The sequence below is a fragment of the Myotis myotis genome, unplaced genomic scaffold (genome assembly GCF_014108235.1).
Source record: "Myotis myotis isolate mMyoMyo1 unplaced genomic scaffold, mMyoMyo1.p scaffold_m19_p_8, whole genome shotgun sequence".
Lineage (NCBI taxonomy): Eukaryota > Metazoa > Chordata > Mammalia > Chiroptera > Vespertilionidae > Myotis > Myotis myotis.
The window spans coordinates 93,436,499-93,455,914 of record NW_023416390.1 but is presented as its reverse complement, the minus strand read 5'-3'; the positions used below and the strand labels follow the sequence as shown (position 1 = coordinate 93,455,914).

The window sequence follows — 19,416 nt, the reverse complement described above, 5'->3', positions numbered from 1 at the left end:
TTTGTACAGCTATAGACATAGGGTAAATTCCTAGGAGTGAAAATGGAATGGAAAATGGCCTCCCCCCCAAAATTGGACTAATTTACTTTTCAACTGATTATGGATGAGAGGGCCTATTACTTTCTAATTATGCCTGGGTGTCACCAAATTCAGTTTGCGCTAATTTGATAAAGAAAATATTACCTAGCAAAGTAACTTGCATTCAGTGTTGTTTTTTCTCATTTTAAAGCCATGTCAAAAGCTCACATACAGCCAAAACCGGTTTGGCTCAGTGGATAGAGCATCAGCCTGCGGACTGAAAGGTCCCAGGTTCGATTCCGGTCAAGGGCATGTACCAGAGTTGTGGGCACATCCCCAGTGGGAGATGTGCAGGAGGCAGCTGATCGATGTTTCTAACTCTCTATCTCTCTCCCTTCCTCTCTGTAAAAAATCAATAAAAAAAATATATTAGAAAAAAAAAAAAAAAAAAAAAAAAAGCTCACATACACAAGAAACCTAACTCATGTTATTTATGGTTAAAACCACAGTATAACAGAGGAAATGTGAATAGAAAACTTTACCTTTGTTTCTACTATCCCAATATAATTTTCACTTCCTGCTTCTGTATCTGCATTTCTGTAATTACACATGACGTTTTAATCTCCTCACACCAAATGCTTAGTGTGTGCATGCATGATTTTGTTTTGCTTTTTAGAAGGTCACTTTATTTCCTGAGTGTTTTGTTGTTGTTATTCCAGAATTTTCATCTAGTTTGTGGCTGTGGTACATTTCTGTCATTCTATACTTTTTCACAATTATGAACTAGGCTTCAAATACCATCTTTTTAAATAGAAAAGTTTTAAAAAAGACTTTTTTTTTTTTTAATATATTTTATTGATTTTTTACAGAGAGGAAGGGAGAGAGATAGAGAGTCAGAAACATCGATGAGAGAGAAACATCGACCAGCCGCCTCCTGCACATCCCCCACCGGGGATGTGCCCGCAACCCAGGCACATGCCCTTGACCGGAATCGAACCCGGGACCCCTCAGTCCGCAGGCCGACGCTCTATCCACTGAGCCAAACCGGTTTCGGCAAAAAAGACTTTTAATAGTATTTCCTTAGGATAAGCTTTTACTAGTACGATTCTTCTGGATTTAAATATATCAACATAGACAGGGCAGGGTAGAATTTTATCATTTCAGATAGGTTTTGTCACTTCATTGGGAATTCAATGTTTTTCCTCTGAAGAAGGAAGCAGTTACATATCCATTTGCATCTATGCTAGCTTAAACTATTTTTCCTCTTTATTATTATTTTTTTGTTTTTCATTTTTAAAAAGTTATAGTTGACATACAAGATATTAGTTTCAATTGTAGGGTCCAGTGGTTAGACATTTGTATACCTTACGAAGTTTAGTACCCATCTGGCACTATACTAGTGCATAGCTATTACAGTACCAGTCACTCTTATTCCCTATGCTGTACTTTACATCATTGTGACTATTTTTATAACTGGCAATTTGTTCTACTGAATCCCTTCACCTTTTGGGCACATTTCTTCACCCTCTCCACGCCCCCATCTGGCGATCATTAGTTCTATGCACCTGTGAGTTTGTTTCTGTTTTGTATGTTCATTTATTTTGGTTTTTAGATTTACACACACACACACGTGAAATTATATAGTTTTTGTCTTTTTCTTTGTGACTTATTTTTCTTAGCATAATATCCTCTAAGTCCATCCAACCTCTTTTTTATTTTTTAAAAAGTTACAAAAATATATGCTACCTGTAAAGATTTCATACCCACTTTCCACTGTTCAGTAAATTAAAATTTTAAATTGATTTTTTCTCTCAATAGATTATTCACATTTTTTAATATTTTAAAATTATCAAACATTATACAGTGAAGACACCTTACTCTCGTTCCCCCGCTACTCAGTTCCCCTTCTTGGAGGCAATTAATATTGTCAGATTTTTAAAAAAATATATTTTATTGATTTTTTACAGAGAGGAAGGGAGAGGGATAGAGAGTTAGAAACATCAACGAGAGAGAAACATTGATCAGCTGCCTCCTGCACACCTCCTACTGGGGATGTGCCCGCAACCAAGGTACATGCCCTTGACTGGAATCGAACCTGGGACCTTTCAGTCCGCAGGCTGATGCTCTATCCACTGAGCCAAACTGGTTAGGGCTTATTGTCAGATTTTTGTGTACTTTTAAAGACATACTTTGTGCATTTTTGAGCAAATGTATCTGTGTGCTTTTTGGGTGTGTGTCTCTTTTCAAGCCACAAATGTTAAGTATGCGACACATACTTTTTTGCACATATTTTCTTAGATAACTTTATTTGTATTTTAACTTTTAAAAAGTAGATAACTATATGCTCATGGTTCAATAATAAAATAATGAAAGGCTTGAATAGTACCCCTTCTAGCCTAGTTCCCTGCCTGCTGTGCACACCCTTCAATGAATCTTTATGCATCATAGAAGCAAGTCAGATGGTGTATGCTTTTGTTTCCTTTTCCTCCTGTAAGTCGCAGACTAACCTTTCACATCTAAGAAGGCGGTATAGACTCGGTGTTAGGAGCAGTGACTCCTTACATTCGGATGTCTGCTCTGCCACGTATCAACTGTGTGATTGTGGGCAAGGTATTTTTTTTATTATTGATAAAGGTATTACGTATGTGTCCTTATCGCCTTATTGCCCCCTCACCCCCTACCTATGCGTGGGCAAGGTATTTAACCTGTCTGTACTTTGTACACTTCTTACGAAGATGGTAAGGCAGTATATATACTTTGCTTAGAATAGTACTGTAAATAAGAAGTATATGTGTTTGCTAGTAGTAGTATTTTTATTATTAAGGACAGTGACTAATAAAAAAATCTACAACAACCAGTATAATTTGATTTCTAGTAGTGATATATGGATATGGGTAAATTTATTTAACAGAAAAGGATGGATGGGATTCATCACTTGCTTGAATTCTACTTAAATACATTTTAGAAAACTTCAGGAAATAAAACTAAAGCAGCTAAAAATTTTAATGTTCCTTTTTATGGAGTGATAGTTTTTGTATATACTTGTTTAAACTAAACAGATATATTCTCTTTATGACATGAAAATGTCCCAGAGAAGGTGAGGGTAGAGATGGCTGCTAAGAATATAAACTTTTGCATAGTGCATCACATTTTAAAAGTGCTTTCTTATGCTTTTCCCACTCAAATTTGGTGAAAATAGATACATATCTACATATATTTAATTTTACGTGATATTGGTCCATAAAGTTTTTAAATTTCCTAGCTTTATCTTTTTAGGATCAAATCGTTAGAACATTAAATGCTCTTAAGGCAAGCAGTAGATTGGAGGAGTGAATTGTATTTCTATTTAATTTGTTCATCCTCAGTTCTTTTTTTTAAACATATTTTTTATTGATTTCAGAGATGAAGGGAGATGGAGAGAGAGGTAGAAACATCAGTGATGAGCGAGAATCATTGATTGGCTGCCTCATGCATGCACCCCACTGGAGATGGAGCCTGCAGTCTGGGCATGTGCCCCAACATGGAATCGAACTGGTTCATAGGTCGATGCTCAACCACTGAGCTGCGTTAGCTGGGCAGTTCTTTTTTATTTTTAATTAAAAAAAATCAAAGGAACAACCAAACCTCTCTTCCCCTTTCTCTTCTTCAGATCCCTATTACAAAATAATGTACACTTATTATAGAAAATGTAAAAACAGAACATACACAGAGAAGTAAGAATCACCTTAATTTCATTGCTCAGCTTAATATTCTGATAACAGTTTGATGTCTAGACAGCTTGCCTTTTTTTTCCTCTGTGGGGATATGCACACATAGTCACTTTTGTTACTAACTTGCCTTTTTTTGTTGTTAAATATATTTCTATTGATTTCAGAGAGGGGGGAGAGAGTGGGGGGGGGGGGAGAGAGAGAGAGAGAGAGAGAGAGAGAGAGAGAGAGAGAGAGAGAGAGAGAGGGGAACATCAGTGATGGGAATCATTGATCAACTATCTCCTGCATGTACGTCCCTATTGGGGGTTGAGCCTGCAATCCCGGGCATGTGCCCTTGATGGGAATTGAACCCGGGGTCCTTTAGCCCACAGGCCAATGCTCTATCCACTGAGCCAAACCAGCTAAGGCAGTAACTTGCCTTTTTTCCTGTCTGTGGGGATATGCACACACAATCACTTGTGTTAGTAACTTGTTTGCCTTTTACAGTGATGTCATCAGGAATGCTATACACACAGATGTTTTTTGTTTTTAAAATTAACTTAGTATCATGAACATTTTAATGTTATTTAATTACCTATAGTATCATTTACGATAGGTGCATCATATTCCATTGAGCACATATGCCATACTGAATTTTATTTTGTATGAAAATTTGTGCAAGAGTAGGCCTTCCTTCCCCCAGCTGCTGGCACTGGCTTCACTCCAGCACTCAGGACCTGGGCTGCTTCGCTCCAGCCTCGGCTTCTTCCAGAAGGACGTCCGGAATGACGCCCAGAAGGACATTTGGTCTAATTAGCATATTACCCTCTTATTATTATAGATGTATTTGTTGCCTATTCATGGGCATTTTGAAAATAAGCTGTATCGTAAATATCCTGTACACAACTGTTTTGAACATCCATTATTAGTTTTTAAAATATATTTTTATTGATTTCAGAGAGGAAGGAAGAGGGAGAGATAGAAACATCCATGATGAGAGAGAATCATGGATTGGCTGCCTCCTGCAAGTCCCCCACTGGAGATCAAGCCCACAACCCTGGCCATGTGCCCTTGGCTGGAATCGAACCTGGGACCTTTCACTTCGTAGGCCAACGCTCTATTCACTGAGCCAAACTGGCTAAGGTTATCCATTATTTTCTTATGATAAGTTCTGAGATTTGGAATTACAGAGTTACAGGATATATACTTTCTTCATGCTTTTGATACAGATCGCTGAACTATTCTCCAAATAGTTGGTATCTACCTATATGCTTGCCAGCATGAGGTATTGTCTGTTTGAGGTGTGAATTACTCCACTTCTGAATTAGTGCAAATTCACTTTCCATTGCCTCTAGAACCATCTTTTTCTTCTTCTCTACTTTCTGTTTTTCTATTCTTCTATATCCTTCCTCCTTCACACCTAAAACTTCATAGAAGCTGAATTTGACCCAAGTTGGAGAAGAAGCTGTTTCCAATGATCTTTTCCTCTCTCTTCACCAGCTTCTTAGTGTATTTTGCTGTAAAATATTCTGGGAACTCTCTTTGTAAAGCACCCAATTTTTCAAAGGTCATTTCTTTCAGTTTTACAGATCTTCATTTTCACATTTGTTAATGTCTTACATTTGTGAGGTGACCTCATGTTCTAGCCCGGTGGTGAAGAGAACTGTCCCTGGGACCCTGTGGACCAGGTTCAGATCCCAGCTTGTTCTTTTTTAAAAAAATATATATTTTATTGATTTTTTACAGAGAGGAAGGGAGAGGGATAGAGAGTTAGAAACATCGATGAGAGAGAAACATCGGTCAGCTGCCTCCTGCACACCTCCTACTGGGGATGTGCCCGCAACCAAGGCACATGCCCTTGACTGGAATCAAACCTGGGACCTTTCAGTCCGCAGGCCGATGCTCTATCCACTGAGCCAAACCGGGTAGGGCTCCCAGCTTGTTCTTGTTGACTAGCTTTGGAATCTAGGACATGTTATTGACCCTGTCCAGTCCTCCTCATTTTTCACTAGTGGAGATCATGATAATACTTTCCTTGGTATTTTGTTAGGATTTTAAGAGGTGATGCTTACAATTGCTCAGTATGTTGCTAACATTTAGTAATTACTCAGTAGGGCATCTTTTGTTAGCATCTCATCTGACATGTGCGAATGAAGCAGGGATTATTTTTGTCCTTCTGCATCTGAGTGAATGGGTTCAGAAAGAGGGAATACTTTCCCTGTCATCACACCAGAAAGTGATGTTGTCCAAACCTGAATTTAGGACTTTTGTCTTAAGGACTACTGCCAAGTGGGAGAACTAAGGTGAAGGACAGGAATTGTGCCTAATAATTAGGATAACATAGGAACAGCATGAAAAGTCTAAAAAGCTTTATATACGGGGCTTGAGAGGTGCAGCTCCAAGAAGCCTTGACTAGACTCGGCAAGTTGGCTCGAGGATGACAGTAGCTCCGGGAGCAGAGGAGTGGTTCCTGTGCATCTTGGCGGGAGAGAGGCTGCTGTGTATCCTTCAGGCTCCCAGACACAAAGGCTAAAGAATCTTGAAAAAGTTTAGAGTGCCAAGATCAAAACATTTAATAGATTTTTCTACTTTGGTTCAAATTAGAATGGAATCTTGCTTTAAATATATATGACTGATTAGGTTTTTATCTTAACTTGTTTCCGACAGGGCATGGTGCTGATGTGAAATGTGTAGACTGGCATCCAACAAAAGGGTTAGTTGTTTCAGGAAGTAAAGATAGTCAACAGCCAATCAAGTTCTGGGATCCCAAGACTGGGCAGAGTCTTGCAACACTGTAAGTGATAGGAACCCCACCTTGGTCCCCCGAACAAAGGGAACAAAGCTGTCTGTATTCTTTTTAACCTTTAGCTTTCTCTCCTCTCGTGTATTTTTGAAAAAGTAGGTTAGACAACAGATGGATTTGTATCCATAGCTGTCTTATTAATTAAATATGATTTATGTCTGAATTCCTAATGAAATACGGCCTGATTTATGCTCTGCCACAGCTATCTAAGCTTAACTTGGGTATCACGGGAGTGGAAGGTGAGGAAGAGATTGCGAAGGAGGTGGTTATTACTATTCTGACTTACTGTCTCTCCTCATTATAATGCACTTGGCACTGTGTGGAGTTGATGTGTATGCCCCTCACTAGACATACAGCCCAGCTTTCTTCATCCCACTATGTCTATTTATAGAGAAGCTTTTCCTCTATTTTTGAATCAGTTCTCAATTTTTTTGTCTGAGATGCTTACTTATGCAGCTACATAATAAATTTTTTTCTGAATTATCTGTAAACATGCACAGTGATATGAATATGTTGCTAACATTGTTTTGACCAAGCAGCTGTGTCCCGGTCCTCGTGATTGGGAGTGAGCTGGTTGGAGCAGGCTGCCGTGGCGCACACCTCCCCGGGCCGCAGCCCACCTACGTGCTTGGCAGTGGTGCTCTGCGGAGATGTGCACTGTGCAGGCCTCGGCTTGTGGCAGTGTCTTGAGTTCAAATTAACCCTCACACTATCCCATGCTCTTTTTTTATGCTTTGTCTTAATGAGAGGAGGTTCATTGAAGTTAAAACATTTAATAAGCTTTATTTAATAGTAATTTATATGTTCCAATGCTTCCCCTGATTCAAAGATAAACTTTTATATCCATTTGAAGCTCTGCTGTTATTTTAACTGGTTAAGGAAAGCAATGTTTAGATACTAGACATTATTTCTGTCATTGACCTATTTATTTCAAATGTACTTTTAACTGTGGTCCTATAATGCTGTTTCTTCATGCTTTATTGCTTCTAGGCTAAACCTCTTGCCATCTTGACCCATGTGCTTTTCAACAGAAATGGCCATTATATGGATTTAGATTTGTTTTTAATTCTTACATTATTTTCTTGGTACTTTGTTTCTAGTCATGCCCATAAAAACACAGTAATGGAAGTAAAATTAAATCTCAATGGCAATTGGCTACTCACAGCATCACGTGACCATCTTTGTAAACTTTTTGATATCAGAAACCTGAAAGAAGAGCTTCAAGTCTTCCGAGGTCATAAGAAAGAAGCCACAGGTCAGTGGCTTTTAGAGACACTTCTCCTTCTGACTTGCCTGTGGTGTTCTGAGGTCCTAATAATTTTGCCTTTCCCTGTGTTTTTGTTTTACAGCTGTGGCCTGGCATCCTGTTCATGAAGGACTTTTTGCCAGTGGAGGGTCCGATGGCTCTTTGCTCTTCTGGCATGTTGGGTATGTAACACTTATTATAAAGAAGTTGCTATTGTTTGAAGAGAGCACCTGAAAGTGTAAAACATGACACCGTTTGTATGTTTTCTGAGTGTTCATATATTCTGTGTCAGAGACTTCCTGCAGCTTTCCATTCTGGAAACCCAGCTTGGAATAGAAAACTGAGCACATTTATTTTTGGATGTAGAAGTCATTAAGAGCAAATAAAATAGATTTTCTTGTTTCTTATTGGTAAATCATTTTTGAAGCATTTTCCCTAGCTGGTGTGGCTCATTGGTTGAGTGTTGACCTATGAACCAGGAGGTCATTTTCAATTCTCGGTCAGGGCACATGCCTAGGTTGTGGGCTTGATCCCCAGTAGGAGGTGTGCAGGAGGCAGGCAATCAATGAAACATCATTGATGTTTCTCTCTCTCTCTCTCTCTCTCTCTCTCTCTCTCTCTTCCACTCTGAAATCAATAAAAACATATTTTAAAAAAATGTTATTGATGACAAATCAGCACCCCTATATCATGTGAAATTGACAGATTAAAAGTAATAGGCTTTGATAGCTATATGTTACACTAAAATAAAATGTCTTTAAATATATATATATATATAAGTTATATGTATATATAACTTTTGTGAAAAAGACTTCTTTCTGTGGTGCTATTGTAGGGTAGAGAAGGAAGTGGGCGGGATGGAGATGGCCCACGAAGGAATGATCTGGAGCCTGGCGTGGCATCCTCTTGGACATATCCTCTGCTCAGGCTCAAATGACCATACCAGGTAAGCTTTCTGTGAAAAAAGTAACAAGGGGTTACTGTGTTCATGGGGCATGTGGAAATAAGTATGTACATTTTTTATTGATAGATCGGTATATTAATTTGTATTCTGTCTTGTTCTTAGGAACATTTTTTGTGGTGTTTTATAAGTACATATGTTATGAGAAGGAGATTGAGTATGACTTTGTTATTCAAATTTTGTTTTGCCTTCTGATTAAAAACCGTCTTTCTGCATTTTAAATTTTTAGAAGAAAAGCATTGTAAAATTGTGTTTACCAGAGGACTGGTTTGTACTCTTAAGTGCCCAGAAATATACTGAGCTCATGCTCCTTGCCTTTCCCATCCATTACTTTTATTTTGCAGCAAATTCTGGACCCGAAACCGACCAGGTGATAAAATGCGTGATCGCTATAATCTAAACCTATTACCAGGAATGTCAGAAGATGGAGTAGAATATGGTGAGGCTCCGCACATTTCTCCTTCTTTGAAATGAGATAGTCTGTTATAAAAGTGTTAGGTATTGAGAAGATTTTACAAAATGAATTTTAGTTTTATAGTTTATTGATTTGTAAACCACCAATAAGTTTCATTTTTAAAAAGTTCTAATTTTATTGGACCACTACATTTATAAAATCTCTATTGATAGTGGATGTATTCCTATTTATAGATGACCTTGAACCTAATAGCCTGGCAGTAATACCAGGGATGGGAATACCAGAACAACTTAAATTAGCCATGGAACAAGAGCAGATGGGTAAGAGAAATTATACCTATAAATTCTGTTGTTATAAAATTTTTATAGGTCTGTTTCTTATCTTTATGATATTAAGTTATTTTGATAATGCCATTTTTTTAAAGAAATGTTTACATAAGTAATGTAAACTGCATAACATTTAATCTATTCTTCCAAAAATGTGTTCATTGATGAAGTGGCCACTTTCTTTTATTTCCTTGACTAATTACTTATCTTTATGATTACAGGGAAAGATGAGTCAAATGAAATTGAAATGACAATTCCAGGTTTAGATTGGGGAATGGAGGAAGTGATGCAAAAGGATCAGAAAAAAGTACCTCAGAAGAAAGTTCCTTATGCAAAACCTATCCCTGCTCAGTTCCAGCAGGTGAGTGGCCCATCTCGTTCATGCATTGGTGGTGCTGCTCGGTGAGTCTGATTGACGTTTAGAAACAGGGTTCTCTGCATCCTCTCATTGTTGGCGATATTTCTGTGCTGTTGACCTTTAGAGCATTTTTCACATATTTCAGGCATTCTTAGATGTAGTTCCCATCTGCTGCTTTGCATTTAGTGCTGAGTTTGTCATGAGTCTTCTCCAGATCTTTTATTATTCTCACCTCCTTATTATCATCGATGCTATTGGAGGAAGGAAGAAAAAGAGGCCGGAGCACAGAGAGTGCATCAACTCTCTTCTGCATTGCCTGTCTTCTGCTTTATTGGTTCCCTCAGCACAAGGTGGGGATGGGGGAGGGGGGGTCCTTTGGAAGAGGCAGGTGAGCTTCACATTCTTAATACATGCCAGATCTAACAACTTTTAGTAATTTAGTGACTGCCACCTAGTCATGTGCTTGCCAAATCCCACTCATGTGTCACTAAGAATTAGCATCGGAAATAAAGACAGTGCACCACGTGAGCCACCTTGTATTTAGAAAGTTGGAATGAGCCAATGAATGACACGATAGAATGGTTTTTCTCATTCTTCCATTGTAAATTACACACTTAGGGCATGTTTTAATATTCTCTTCTTTCCCAAGGCTTGGATGCAAAATAAAGTTCCAATTCCTGCCCCAAACGAGGTACTGAATGACAGAAAAGAGGACATTAAATTGGAAGAGAAGAAAAAAACGCAAGCAGAAATTGAGCAAGAAATGGCCACATTACAGTATACTAACCCACAGCTCCTAGAGGTAAGCTCTTTGGGGGATTCCAGATGCTCTAAAAAGTAGGGCTGACATTATTGATAGGCTCCTAAGGAGAAGGGATGGGCCTCTCAGAGGGTCTGATAAGCACCACCCCTTCTTCCTCTACGGGAGGAGCTAGTTTCTAACTAGCGCAGTCAAGCAGTGAGTAGACCTAAGTTAAATATACACTTTTAGTAGAAAAGAGAAAGCCAACAAGTTTAAATTTAAATTCACTTATTTATCCCCAGATAAAATAATTTTTCTTTTTCTGTCGGCTCTAAAGCAGGTGGTTTGTTCTTAGTTTTCCTACCTTGACAGCTACCAAGAATAACAAAAAATTGGTAAATTTTTGGGCTTTTCCTGGTCAAGATGGATGTACATAATCCTGACTGTTGTTTCCCAGCACCTAGAAGAGTTAGTCTAGAGCAGTGGTTCTCAACCTTCCTAATGCCATGACCCTTTAATACAGTTCCTCATGTTGTGGTGACCCCAACCATAAAATTATTTTCGTTGCTACTTCATAACTGTAAGTTTGCTCCTGTTATGAATCGTAATGTAAATATCTGATATGCAGGATGTATTTTCATTGTTACAAATTGGACATAACTAAAGCATAGTGATTAATCACAAAAACAATATGTAATTATATATGTGTTTTCCGATGGTCTTAGGCGACCCCTGTGAAAGGGTCGTTCGACCTCCAAAGGGGTCGCGACCCACAGGTTGAGAACCGCTGGTCTAGAGTGAGTCTGGAGGCCTGAGCGCCATCTGTACGCCTGAATGTTATATGGATTCTAGTTACTGCTGGGGCTTTAAGAGGTTGATGCCTCGTGTTTGTTTTGAGGTTCCCCAATGAAATAAGTGACAGCCACATTGTCATCTTCTGGCTTACTTTTCAGTATGCTTTTTTTTTTTTTCTTTCCAGCAACTTAAAATTGAAAGGCTTGCACAAAAACAGGCTGAGCAAGTTCAGCCTCCTCCTGCATCTGGTACCCCTCTTCTTGGACCCCAGCCCTTTCCAGGACAAGGTCCAATGTCTCAGATTCCTCAAGGTTTTCAACAGCCCCATTCATCTCAGCAGATGCCAATGAACATGGCTCAAATGGGGCCTCCAGGTCCACAGGGACAGTTCAGACCCCCTGGACCCCAGGGACAAATGGGACCACAAGGTCCTCCATTGCATCAGGGAGGTGGAGGGCCACAAGGATTCATGGGACCACAAGGGCCCCAGGGCCCACCCCAAGGGTTGCCGAGGCCTCAGGACATACATGGCCCCCAAGGAATGCAAAGGCATCCTGGACCTCATGGCCCTTTGGGACTTCAAGGACCACCTGGGCCACAGGGTAATTCTGGTCCTCAAGGTCATATGGGTCCTCAAAGCCTACCTGGCCCACAAGGTCACATCGGCCCCCAAGGCCCACCTGGTTCCCAGGGGCATATGGGCCCTCAGGGGCCTCCAGGTACTCAAGGTATGCAGGGGCCACCTGGTCCCAGAGGAATGCAAGGACCTCCTCATCCTCATGGAATACAAGGCGGGCCCGGGTCTCAGGGGATCCAAGGTCCCGTGTCTCAGGGACCTCTGATGGGACTGAATCCAAGAGGAATGCAGGGTCCTCCAGGCCCTCGAGAGAATCAGGGTCCTACTCCCCAAGGCATGATGATGGGCCACCCACCTCAAGAGATGAGACCTCACCCTCCAAGTGGACTACTGGGACATGGCCCCCAGGAGATGCGAGGCCCCCAGGAGATGCGAGGCCCCCAGGAGATGCGAGGCCCTCAGGAGATGCGCGCCATGCAGGGGCCTCCACCTCCAGGGTCGATGCTGGGCCCTCCCCAGGAGTTGCGAGGGCCACCAGGCTCACAAGGACAGCAGGGGCCGCCCCAGGGCTCTCTGGGGCCTCCACCCCAAGGTGGCATGCAGGGGCCCCCTGGGCCTCAGGGACAGCAGAACCCTGCCCGCGGGCCACATCCGTCTCAAGGGCAAATGCCATTCCAGCAGCAGAAAACAGCTCTACTGGGCGATGGGCCCCGGGCCCCCTTCAATCAGGTATTCTTTCTTTCCAACTGTGGGCATTACCCTTTGGGAAGATGCGGCATAGCTGACGGGAATGCCTCTCAGGTGGTGATAGCAGCCTGAGAAGAGCATCACAGCTGAAGTGGGAGACAAAATGAAATAGACCATCACACGTATTGCAATGTGAATCTTAACTTCTCAACCTGTATTTTAATAGATGTTCTTCCAGAAAAGGTGGAATCTAGTTGATAATTGTTCCAAGCCTCCAAAAGAGCTGTGGCCTGGGGAGGAAGCCGGGGGACTGCCAGCCCTTTTCTGGGTCCTTTGGAGCGTGGCCTGCCAGCTCCATCTTTTCAGATAGGTGTTTAAGGCCCCAGTAGACCTTAGTTCTCAGGCCAGAATTACACATTCTCAAATTCTGACCCTGTGGACAGAATTCTGTCCAAGTTGTTTTCAGCTTACAAGAATATTTGTGAGGGAATATTTCTGTGGAATTTTTCTTGACCTTTTTTTGACAGTTCGGCTTTTATTGGCCAAGTTATAGTGCTCAGGTTGCTTGGGGAGACGTACAGAAGGACTGCATAAGCAGGGAAGGGTTAACATGCTGGCCTCTGGGGTGTGTGCTCCTGCACCTTTCAGAGGACGTGACTCCCTGGCCTCCATTCCCGGGGAAAGGCCATACTGTGGACACTGTGTAGAAAGCACTCTGTTAACAGCTCTGAGCATTTGTCATGTGAAGGTGACCACTAGATTTTCAGAATTAAAAGAACTAGCTAAATAAGATTATGTGGTACTCTTCAGTAGATCTTCCAGAACTGAAAAATTTTATAGCAGCGAAGAATCTGATGGTATTTGAGTTTACTTCCAAAATTTATTGTGTACTTTTTAATAAGTTTTATTCTATCATGTACTAAAATATTTTATAAATGCAAAGCATAATGCTGTAAAGATTTAATTGACATATAGAAATATTGATGGAATGAATATTTGAAGTAGGGTATTTCACATCTCAGAAGTTGGCCTGATGAGATCTTTGCTCATGTTTGTCACATACTGAAATACTTTCTTCACTTTGACCAGGCGAATTATTTAAACCAATTGTTTTAATTGGTTTAATTTACTGGAATTGCTGTCAGGTATTAACAGCATGAGTTGTTTGGGGATGAAACATACAAAAAACAAATACAGAAATTACTGTGTTACTGTTATAGCTACAGTGGTGTCCTGCAGTGAGAGCTGCTCCTTCATGCCAGCTAGTTTGGAGTGTGAATGCAATTTTGCTATTGATTTTTGAAACTGTGCTATTTCCATAGAAGGTGTGTGTTTGTCAGCAGACCTGATCCAAGGTCATTGGACAGTGTGGGAAATCAGAATTTAGACTTGGCTAGATAAAAACACTGAATATGAGGACTAGGGACAAGCTTGGGGTCCAGAGCAAGGAGATTAAAAGCATCAGAGCAGCATGTTTGTATTAAGATAGATGCTGCCAGAACCAAATGAATCCACAAGATCCCAGGTGACGGAGCAGGGAATGAGCAGTAGGTAGAGATAGGGGCATGTGAAAGGAGCAGGCTGGTGTGGACACCTCCCATGGCAGGAGCCCAGCCCTTTCTGTTCTCCACTCCCCTTGTCACACCCAGCCCTGCCGCCTGCTGTTTTGTGGCTCAAAGAAGCTGTGGCACCAAGAGGAATGGCGTCCTGGAAGAGTGGTCTCCCTGCTGCCAGGAGGTCCTCTGTGCGGGGTGTTGTCACTACCTCATGATTTCTCGCTTTCCATTGACGTTCTTGTTTAGCTTAAGAAGTCAAGATTTAGCTTTACATAAAACCTATCAGCAGGTTTAAAATAGGTGTGTTTCCTCTTATTATGGTAAAAGAAGTATCTCCCTGAATTTAAGGACAGTTTTGCTGTGATGTCACTAGCTATACATTTACTGCTGGTGGCTTTGGGGAAACGTAATGTTTTTCTCTTGTCACATTATAATACAATTGCTATTCACAAAGCACAAGCTGTGGTTTCACACTCCCTCTTTAAAAACATCTTTTCAGGAAGGACAGAGCACAGGCCCCCCACCCCTGATCCCAGGCCTAGGGCAGCAGGGAGCACAAGGTCGCATCCCCCCTCTTAACCCTGGACAAGGACCTGGCCCTAACAAAGGTAAATATCTGCTGGCGGGTAAGAGGTTGTACTTCACCACCTTTGTGGCAACCTTACTGTTGACAGAAAGAAAAAAAATTATTTTTACAATGCATCGCTTTCCTGGTAAGTGTTTGATAGAGTGGTCACTTGAACCTCTAGGAAAAGCAAGAGCACAGCCACCTCAGGCCACAGTTCTGTCTGAGAGGCGTTCACCCGTGGCTTTTTTGCTAGCCAGAAACCTGTGCAGGCAGCGAGCTCCTCCAGGGGGCCGGAGGCCTGTCCGCCTGGGGATGGGAGTGCTGCTGTGCCTCCAGCGCACGAGCAGCTGAGAGCTGAACTGGGTCATTTTAGATGTTTTGATGGGATAAAGAATTCCGAGGCCAAAACCGGTTTGGCTCAGTGGATAGAGCGTCGGCCTGCGGACTGAAAGGTCCCAGGTTCGATTCCGGTCAAGGGCATGTACCTGGGTTGCGGGCATATCCCCAGCGGGGGATGTGCAGGAGGCAGCTGATCGATGTTTCTCTCTCATCGATGTTTCTAACTCTCTATCTCTCTCCCTTCCTCTCTGTAAAAAAATCAATAAAATAAAAAAAAAAATTAAAAAAAAAAAAAATTCCGAGATTTTAAGTGTTTTTAGTATCATCCCCTTCTCCCTCCAAATTGTATCAAGAATTGGATTGTTTAGCTGATTACATTGTTCTGCGCCACTTGAAAAGAATAGGGCAGCGCACCGACCTGCCACGCCTCAGGTGGCGGATACTGTCGGAGAGCAGAGATGAGGATGCCAGTGTTTAGCTCAGTGATGGCGAACCTTCTGAGCTCGGCGTGTCAGCATTTTGAAAACCCTAACTTAACTCTGGTGCCGTGTCACATAGAGACATTTTTTGATCTTTGCAACCATAGTAAAACCAAGACTTATATTTTTGATATTTATTTTATATATTTAAATGCCATTTAACAAAGAAAAATCAACCAAAAAAATGAGTTCGCGTGTCACCTCTGATACGCGTGTCATAGGTTCGCCATCACTGGTTTAGTTAGATGTGGAGCTATTTGGAAATTAGGTGTTAATCTTAGGAGTTGAAAGAGCACATGCTGGGAGCCAGAGTCCTTGTTCCCAAAGGGGTAAGCTCTTCTCCTGCGCCCGCAGGAAGAGCTGGAGCAGGGATTTAGAGGCTGCAGGCTGCTGGAGAGGTGAGGGGAGGCTGGGAGGGAGTGGGGGGTGTAGGAGGTGCACCGGTACATTCAGTGGAGGACAAACCAGAGAGCCTGTGTTCTGTGCAGGCGGCTGTTCAAAGAACTTCCCTCCTTTTCCTCTTTTTTTTTTTTTTAAAATTGGCTAAGCCCACAGCATCCTGTGGTTCATGTTAGGGTTCTTGTGGTTTTATCAGATGAAGATAAGTCCTTGTCAGCATTTCCAGCACTAGCACTTGGGGAATTTAAAGCTTGATTGAATGTATATGAGATATTAGAGGTAGGGATAAAGGAAGGAATACAAGAATTAGATGCTTATTTAATCCCATCCTATGGAGGGGTGGCCCACAGGGAAAGTAAGAGAAAGCAAGCATGAAGGACCATCTTTGAATTTGGGGGCTGTAAGAAAGAAGAGTCTTTTATCCACAAGGTACAGCCGTCAGCAAGCTGAGCGCCTCCTCTTCCCCTCTCCCCTGCCCTGTGTCTGTCTCCGCCTGTTTCCCTCCTTGTTCTTCCCCTCTTCTCTTTCTTTCCTCTTCTCTTTTCTCTTTCCTCCTTCCTCCTCTTTTTCCTCCCAGGGACAAAAGGGAGAAGGGAGAGCCGAAAAAGGGGCCCTGCCGTCCCCTACTGGACTAACCCGCGCTGCCGCCCCATCCCGGGGGGCCGCGTCCCTTTTAACTGGTAGTGGTGGGTTTCTTTCCCTGGATAAACGGGGGACTTGTAGACAGAAAGAGTCATGGGAAGATTAGTCTTCGTAGGTAAGTCCAAGTGGAATATGCTCAGCTCCTCAGGTCAGAGGTCACGCCCAGTTCCAGCAGCACAATGTCAGAGCGAAGACGTACGTCAGGGATACTGAGAGGTGGGGGCTGTCTTCCATTAGGAGACAGGTCTGGGGCATTTGCAAGCTGAACCAAGAGGCGGGTCGGAAGGGGCTTTCCTGAGCATGATGGAGAGGGCTGGTTTCATGGAGGGAAGGAGAGAATTCTTCAGATGCTGTATTTTCATATGGAAACTTCCATGTTTGAATGGTGAGGAGGGATTGAAATGGACAGAAATGTAAGAGGAAGGACATTGGAAGGGTAGGAATTATGGCTGACTATGATACCTGGAAACAAAATTCAGCTCATCTCTATGGCCAGGGTGCAGAATGAAAAGAATTTTATTTAAGCCCTTACTTGTTTTAGAGGCAGGAGTGTCCCTTTGCTCTCCACTTTTCAGAAATGTGACTTCATTGTGTGTTGACCAAAATAAGTGCTCGTTTAAAATGGCCACAGCCGTTCAGGAAAACATCCCCCAGAGGTGGGCAGTGAGCTCAGTTCACCATCAGAAATTCACTGGTCTTTTTCCATTTTTATTCAGTAATTTAAATATATTACATGTTCAGATATTTCAAAAAATTTTTGGTGGGTTTCTAAATATTATTTGCAAAGAATGGTGACAATATTATAGAGGAGGGCTATCATTCCTAGAGAGGCAGAAAGAGTGTTCGCTTGAACCTGAACCAGAGCCTGCGTAGAGCGTAGAGCGAGGCTGCGTGGCCCAGGCACTCAGAAGAGAAGCGCCTCCCTGTGCCTTCCAAAAGAGAGTGTCCAGAACCAAAGTATGAGTAACAGGCCACGTGAAATGAGCGAGGGGTTAAAGGAGTGGCTTCGGAGGTGGCGGCAGGGGGCCCAGTGCCCTGTGATGGGCTCTGCAGGCCTTACCGGTGCAGCCGTGGGCTCTGCTTGGCTGCCTGGCCTGCACGGGAAGAGGGGCAGGGAGGGGAGCTCAGGCTATTCCTGTGAGGCTGTCTTATGTTTCCTACTTAATCGCTATCTTGGAAGGTGGGTGTTGCTAATGCCATTTGAGATGAGTAATTTGCTTTAGGTCGAGTGGCTTAACTATCGGGTGATGAAGTTGAAATCTGTACAAAACCCTAGTTCCTCTCATTATATGATGCCTTGGAGATGGTGGTCTCCTCAGTGTGCTGAGAGCCAAGGAGGGGAGACTCTGAATGAAAGAGCCTGGAAGACCTGGTAAAAGCAGCTTTGTTTCCCGTAGGTGACTCCCGGGGCCCTCCAAACCACCACATGGGCCCGCTGTCCGAGAGGCGGCACGAGCAGAGCAGCGGCCCGGAGCACGGTGCCGACAGGGGGCCGTTCCGGGGCGGCCAGGACTGCAGGGGTCCCCCTGATCGACGCGGCCCTCACCCCGACTTTCCTGACGACTTCAGCAGGCCAGATGACTTCCACCCTGACAAGCGCTTTGGCCACCGATTACGTGATTTTGAGGGGCGAGGAGGACCTTTACCACAAGAAGAGAAGTGGAGGCGAGGGGGGCCCGGGCCTCCCTTTCCTCCTGATCACAGGGAGTTCAGCGAGGGGGATGGCCGGGGCGCAGCCCGGGGCCCGCCAGGGGCATGGGAAGGCCGCAGACCTGGAGATGAGCGATTCCCCCGGGACCCCGAGGACCCACGTTTTCGAGGGCGCAGAGAAGAAAGGTGGGGTCTGTTTCTTCTTCCCTGGAGCTTTTTGCCTGTTTTCCCCACAGTCTCTTTTTCACTTGTAGCCTATACTCTCCACATTTTGCATTTAGACTTTAAAAAATATTATGCCTTTTAACCTTTATGTGGTTCTTTTGTCTTTACAATGTGGAAATCATTTTTTCTTTGCATCTTTTTGGTTGTTTTAAAGTAATGGGAAGATCTGCATACTACAAAGTTTCTTGGAACGGATTAGAAATTTCCAGGTTCTGTGGATTAGAATGATGAAAGACGAGACAGATATATAGATGAAGAATAAAGGAATTGTTCAATACATAGTTCTTGTGAAATTGCCTAAAGATCCTAACAAAATCAAATCAGTGCTGTTAAAATTGGTCAAGGTCAGTCTTGAATGAGCACTCAGCTTGCTTGGGGTAAAAAAGAACACAAGAGCCTGGCCAGTGTGGTTCAGTGATTGAGCATTGGCCTGTGAACCAGAAAGTCACAGTTCCCAACCAGGGCACATGCCTGGGTTGCGGGCTCGATCCCCAATGGGAGGCGTGCAGGAGGCAGCCAATCAATGATTCTCTCTCATCATTGATGTTTCTATCTATCTCTTCTTTTCCCTTCCTCTGTGGAATCAATATTTTTTTAAAAAAGTAACACAGGAAATATGGAGGAGGAAAAAATAAAAATAAAAAAAATAAGAGAAATATGGAGAAAAAAACTAGAATTAGTGAAATTTCAAGAGAGACTCAGAATAGTCGATGAGGATGATATTTACTGTGTGCTATTTAGCCTTGTTGTTTCAGTGAGTTGTCAGACAGGCGTCACTGTAAACATTTTGCAGATACGGGGCCACACTGAGAATCGGCGGTTTCTTGACCTTTGGAGGCCCCGCAGGCCCTGCTGTTCAGCACTCCTGCCTGCCCCCCCTCAGTCTTCTGCTCATCTCTCTTCCCAGCACAGTTCTCACTAGTGTTGCTAGCAGGTGACTG

General features: G+C 42.7%; 1 protein-coding gene across 11 annotated transcripts in view; it reads left to right on the top strand.

Moving 5' to 3' along the window:
• Positions 1-19,416, top strand: part of WDR33 (WD repeat domain 33) — a 106,116-nt gene that overhangs the window by 79,132 nt on the left and 7,568 nt on the right. For 3 of the 11 annotated variants that reach the window (XM_036320352.1, XM_036320353.1, XM_036320356.1), the window contains exons 8-18: positions 6,375-6,501; positions 7,611-7,765; positions 7,860-7,938; positions 8,592-8,702; positions 9,062-9,156; positions 9,366-9,452; positions 9,680-9,819; positions 10,466-10,618; positions 11,538-12,659; positions 14,673-14,781; positions 17,998-18,436. In XM_036320352.1, the coding sequence (XP_036176245.1) occupies positions 6,375-6,501; positions 7,611-7,765; positions 7,860-7,938; positions 8,592-8,702; positions 9,062-9,156; positions 9,366-9,452; positions 9,680-9,819; positions 10,466-10,618; positions 11,538-12,659; positions 14,673-14,781; positions 17,998-18,436 (2,617 nt within the window). Of the gene's footprint in view, positions 1-6,374; positions 6,502-7,610; positions 7,766-7,859; positions 7,939-8,591; positions 8,703-9,061; positions 9,157-9,365; positions 9,453-9,679; positions 9,861-10,465; positions 10,619-11,537; positions 12,660-14,672; positions 14,782-17,997; positions 18,437-19,416 lie in introns of those variants that run through there. The other 8 variants (XR_004969507.1, XM_036320355.1, XR_004969508.1 and 5 more) reach the window with 6 other exon arrangements.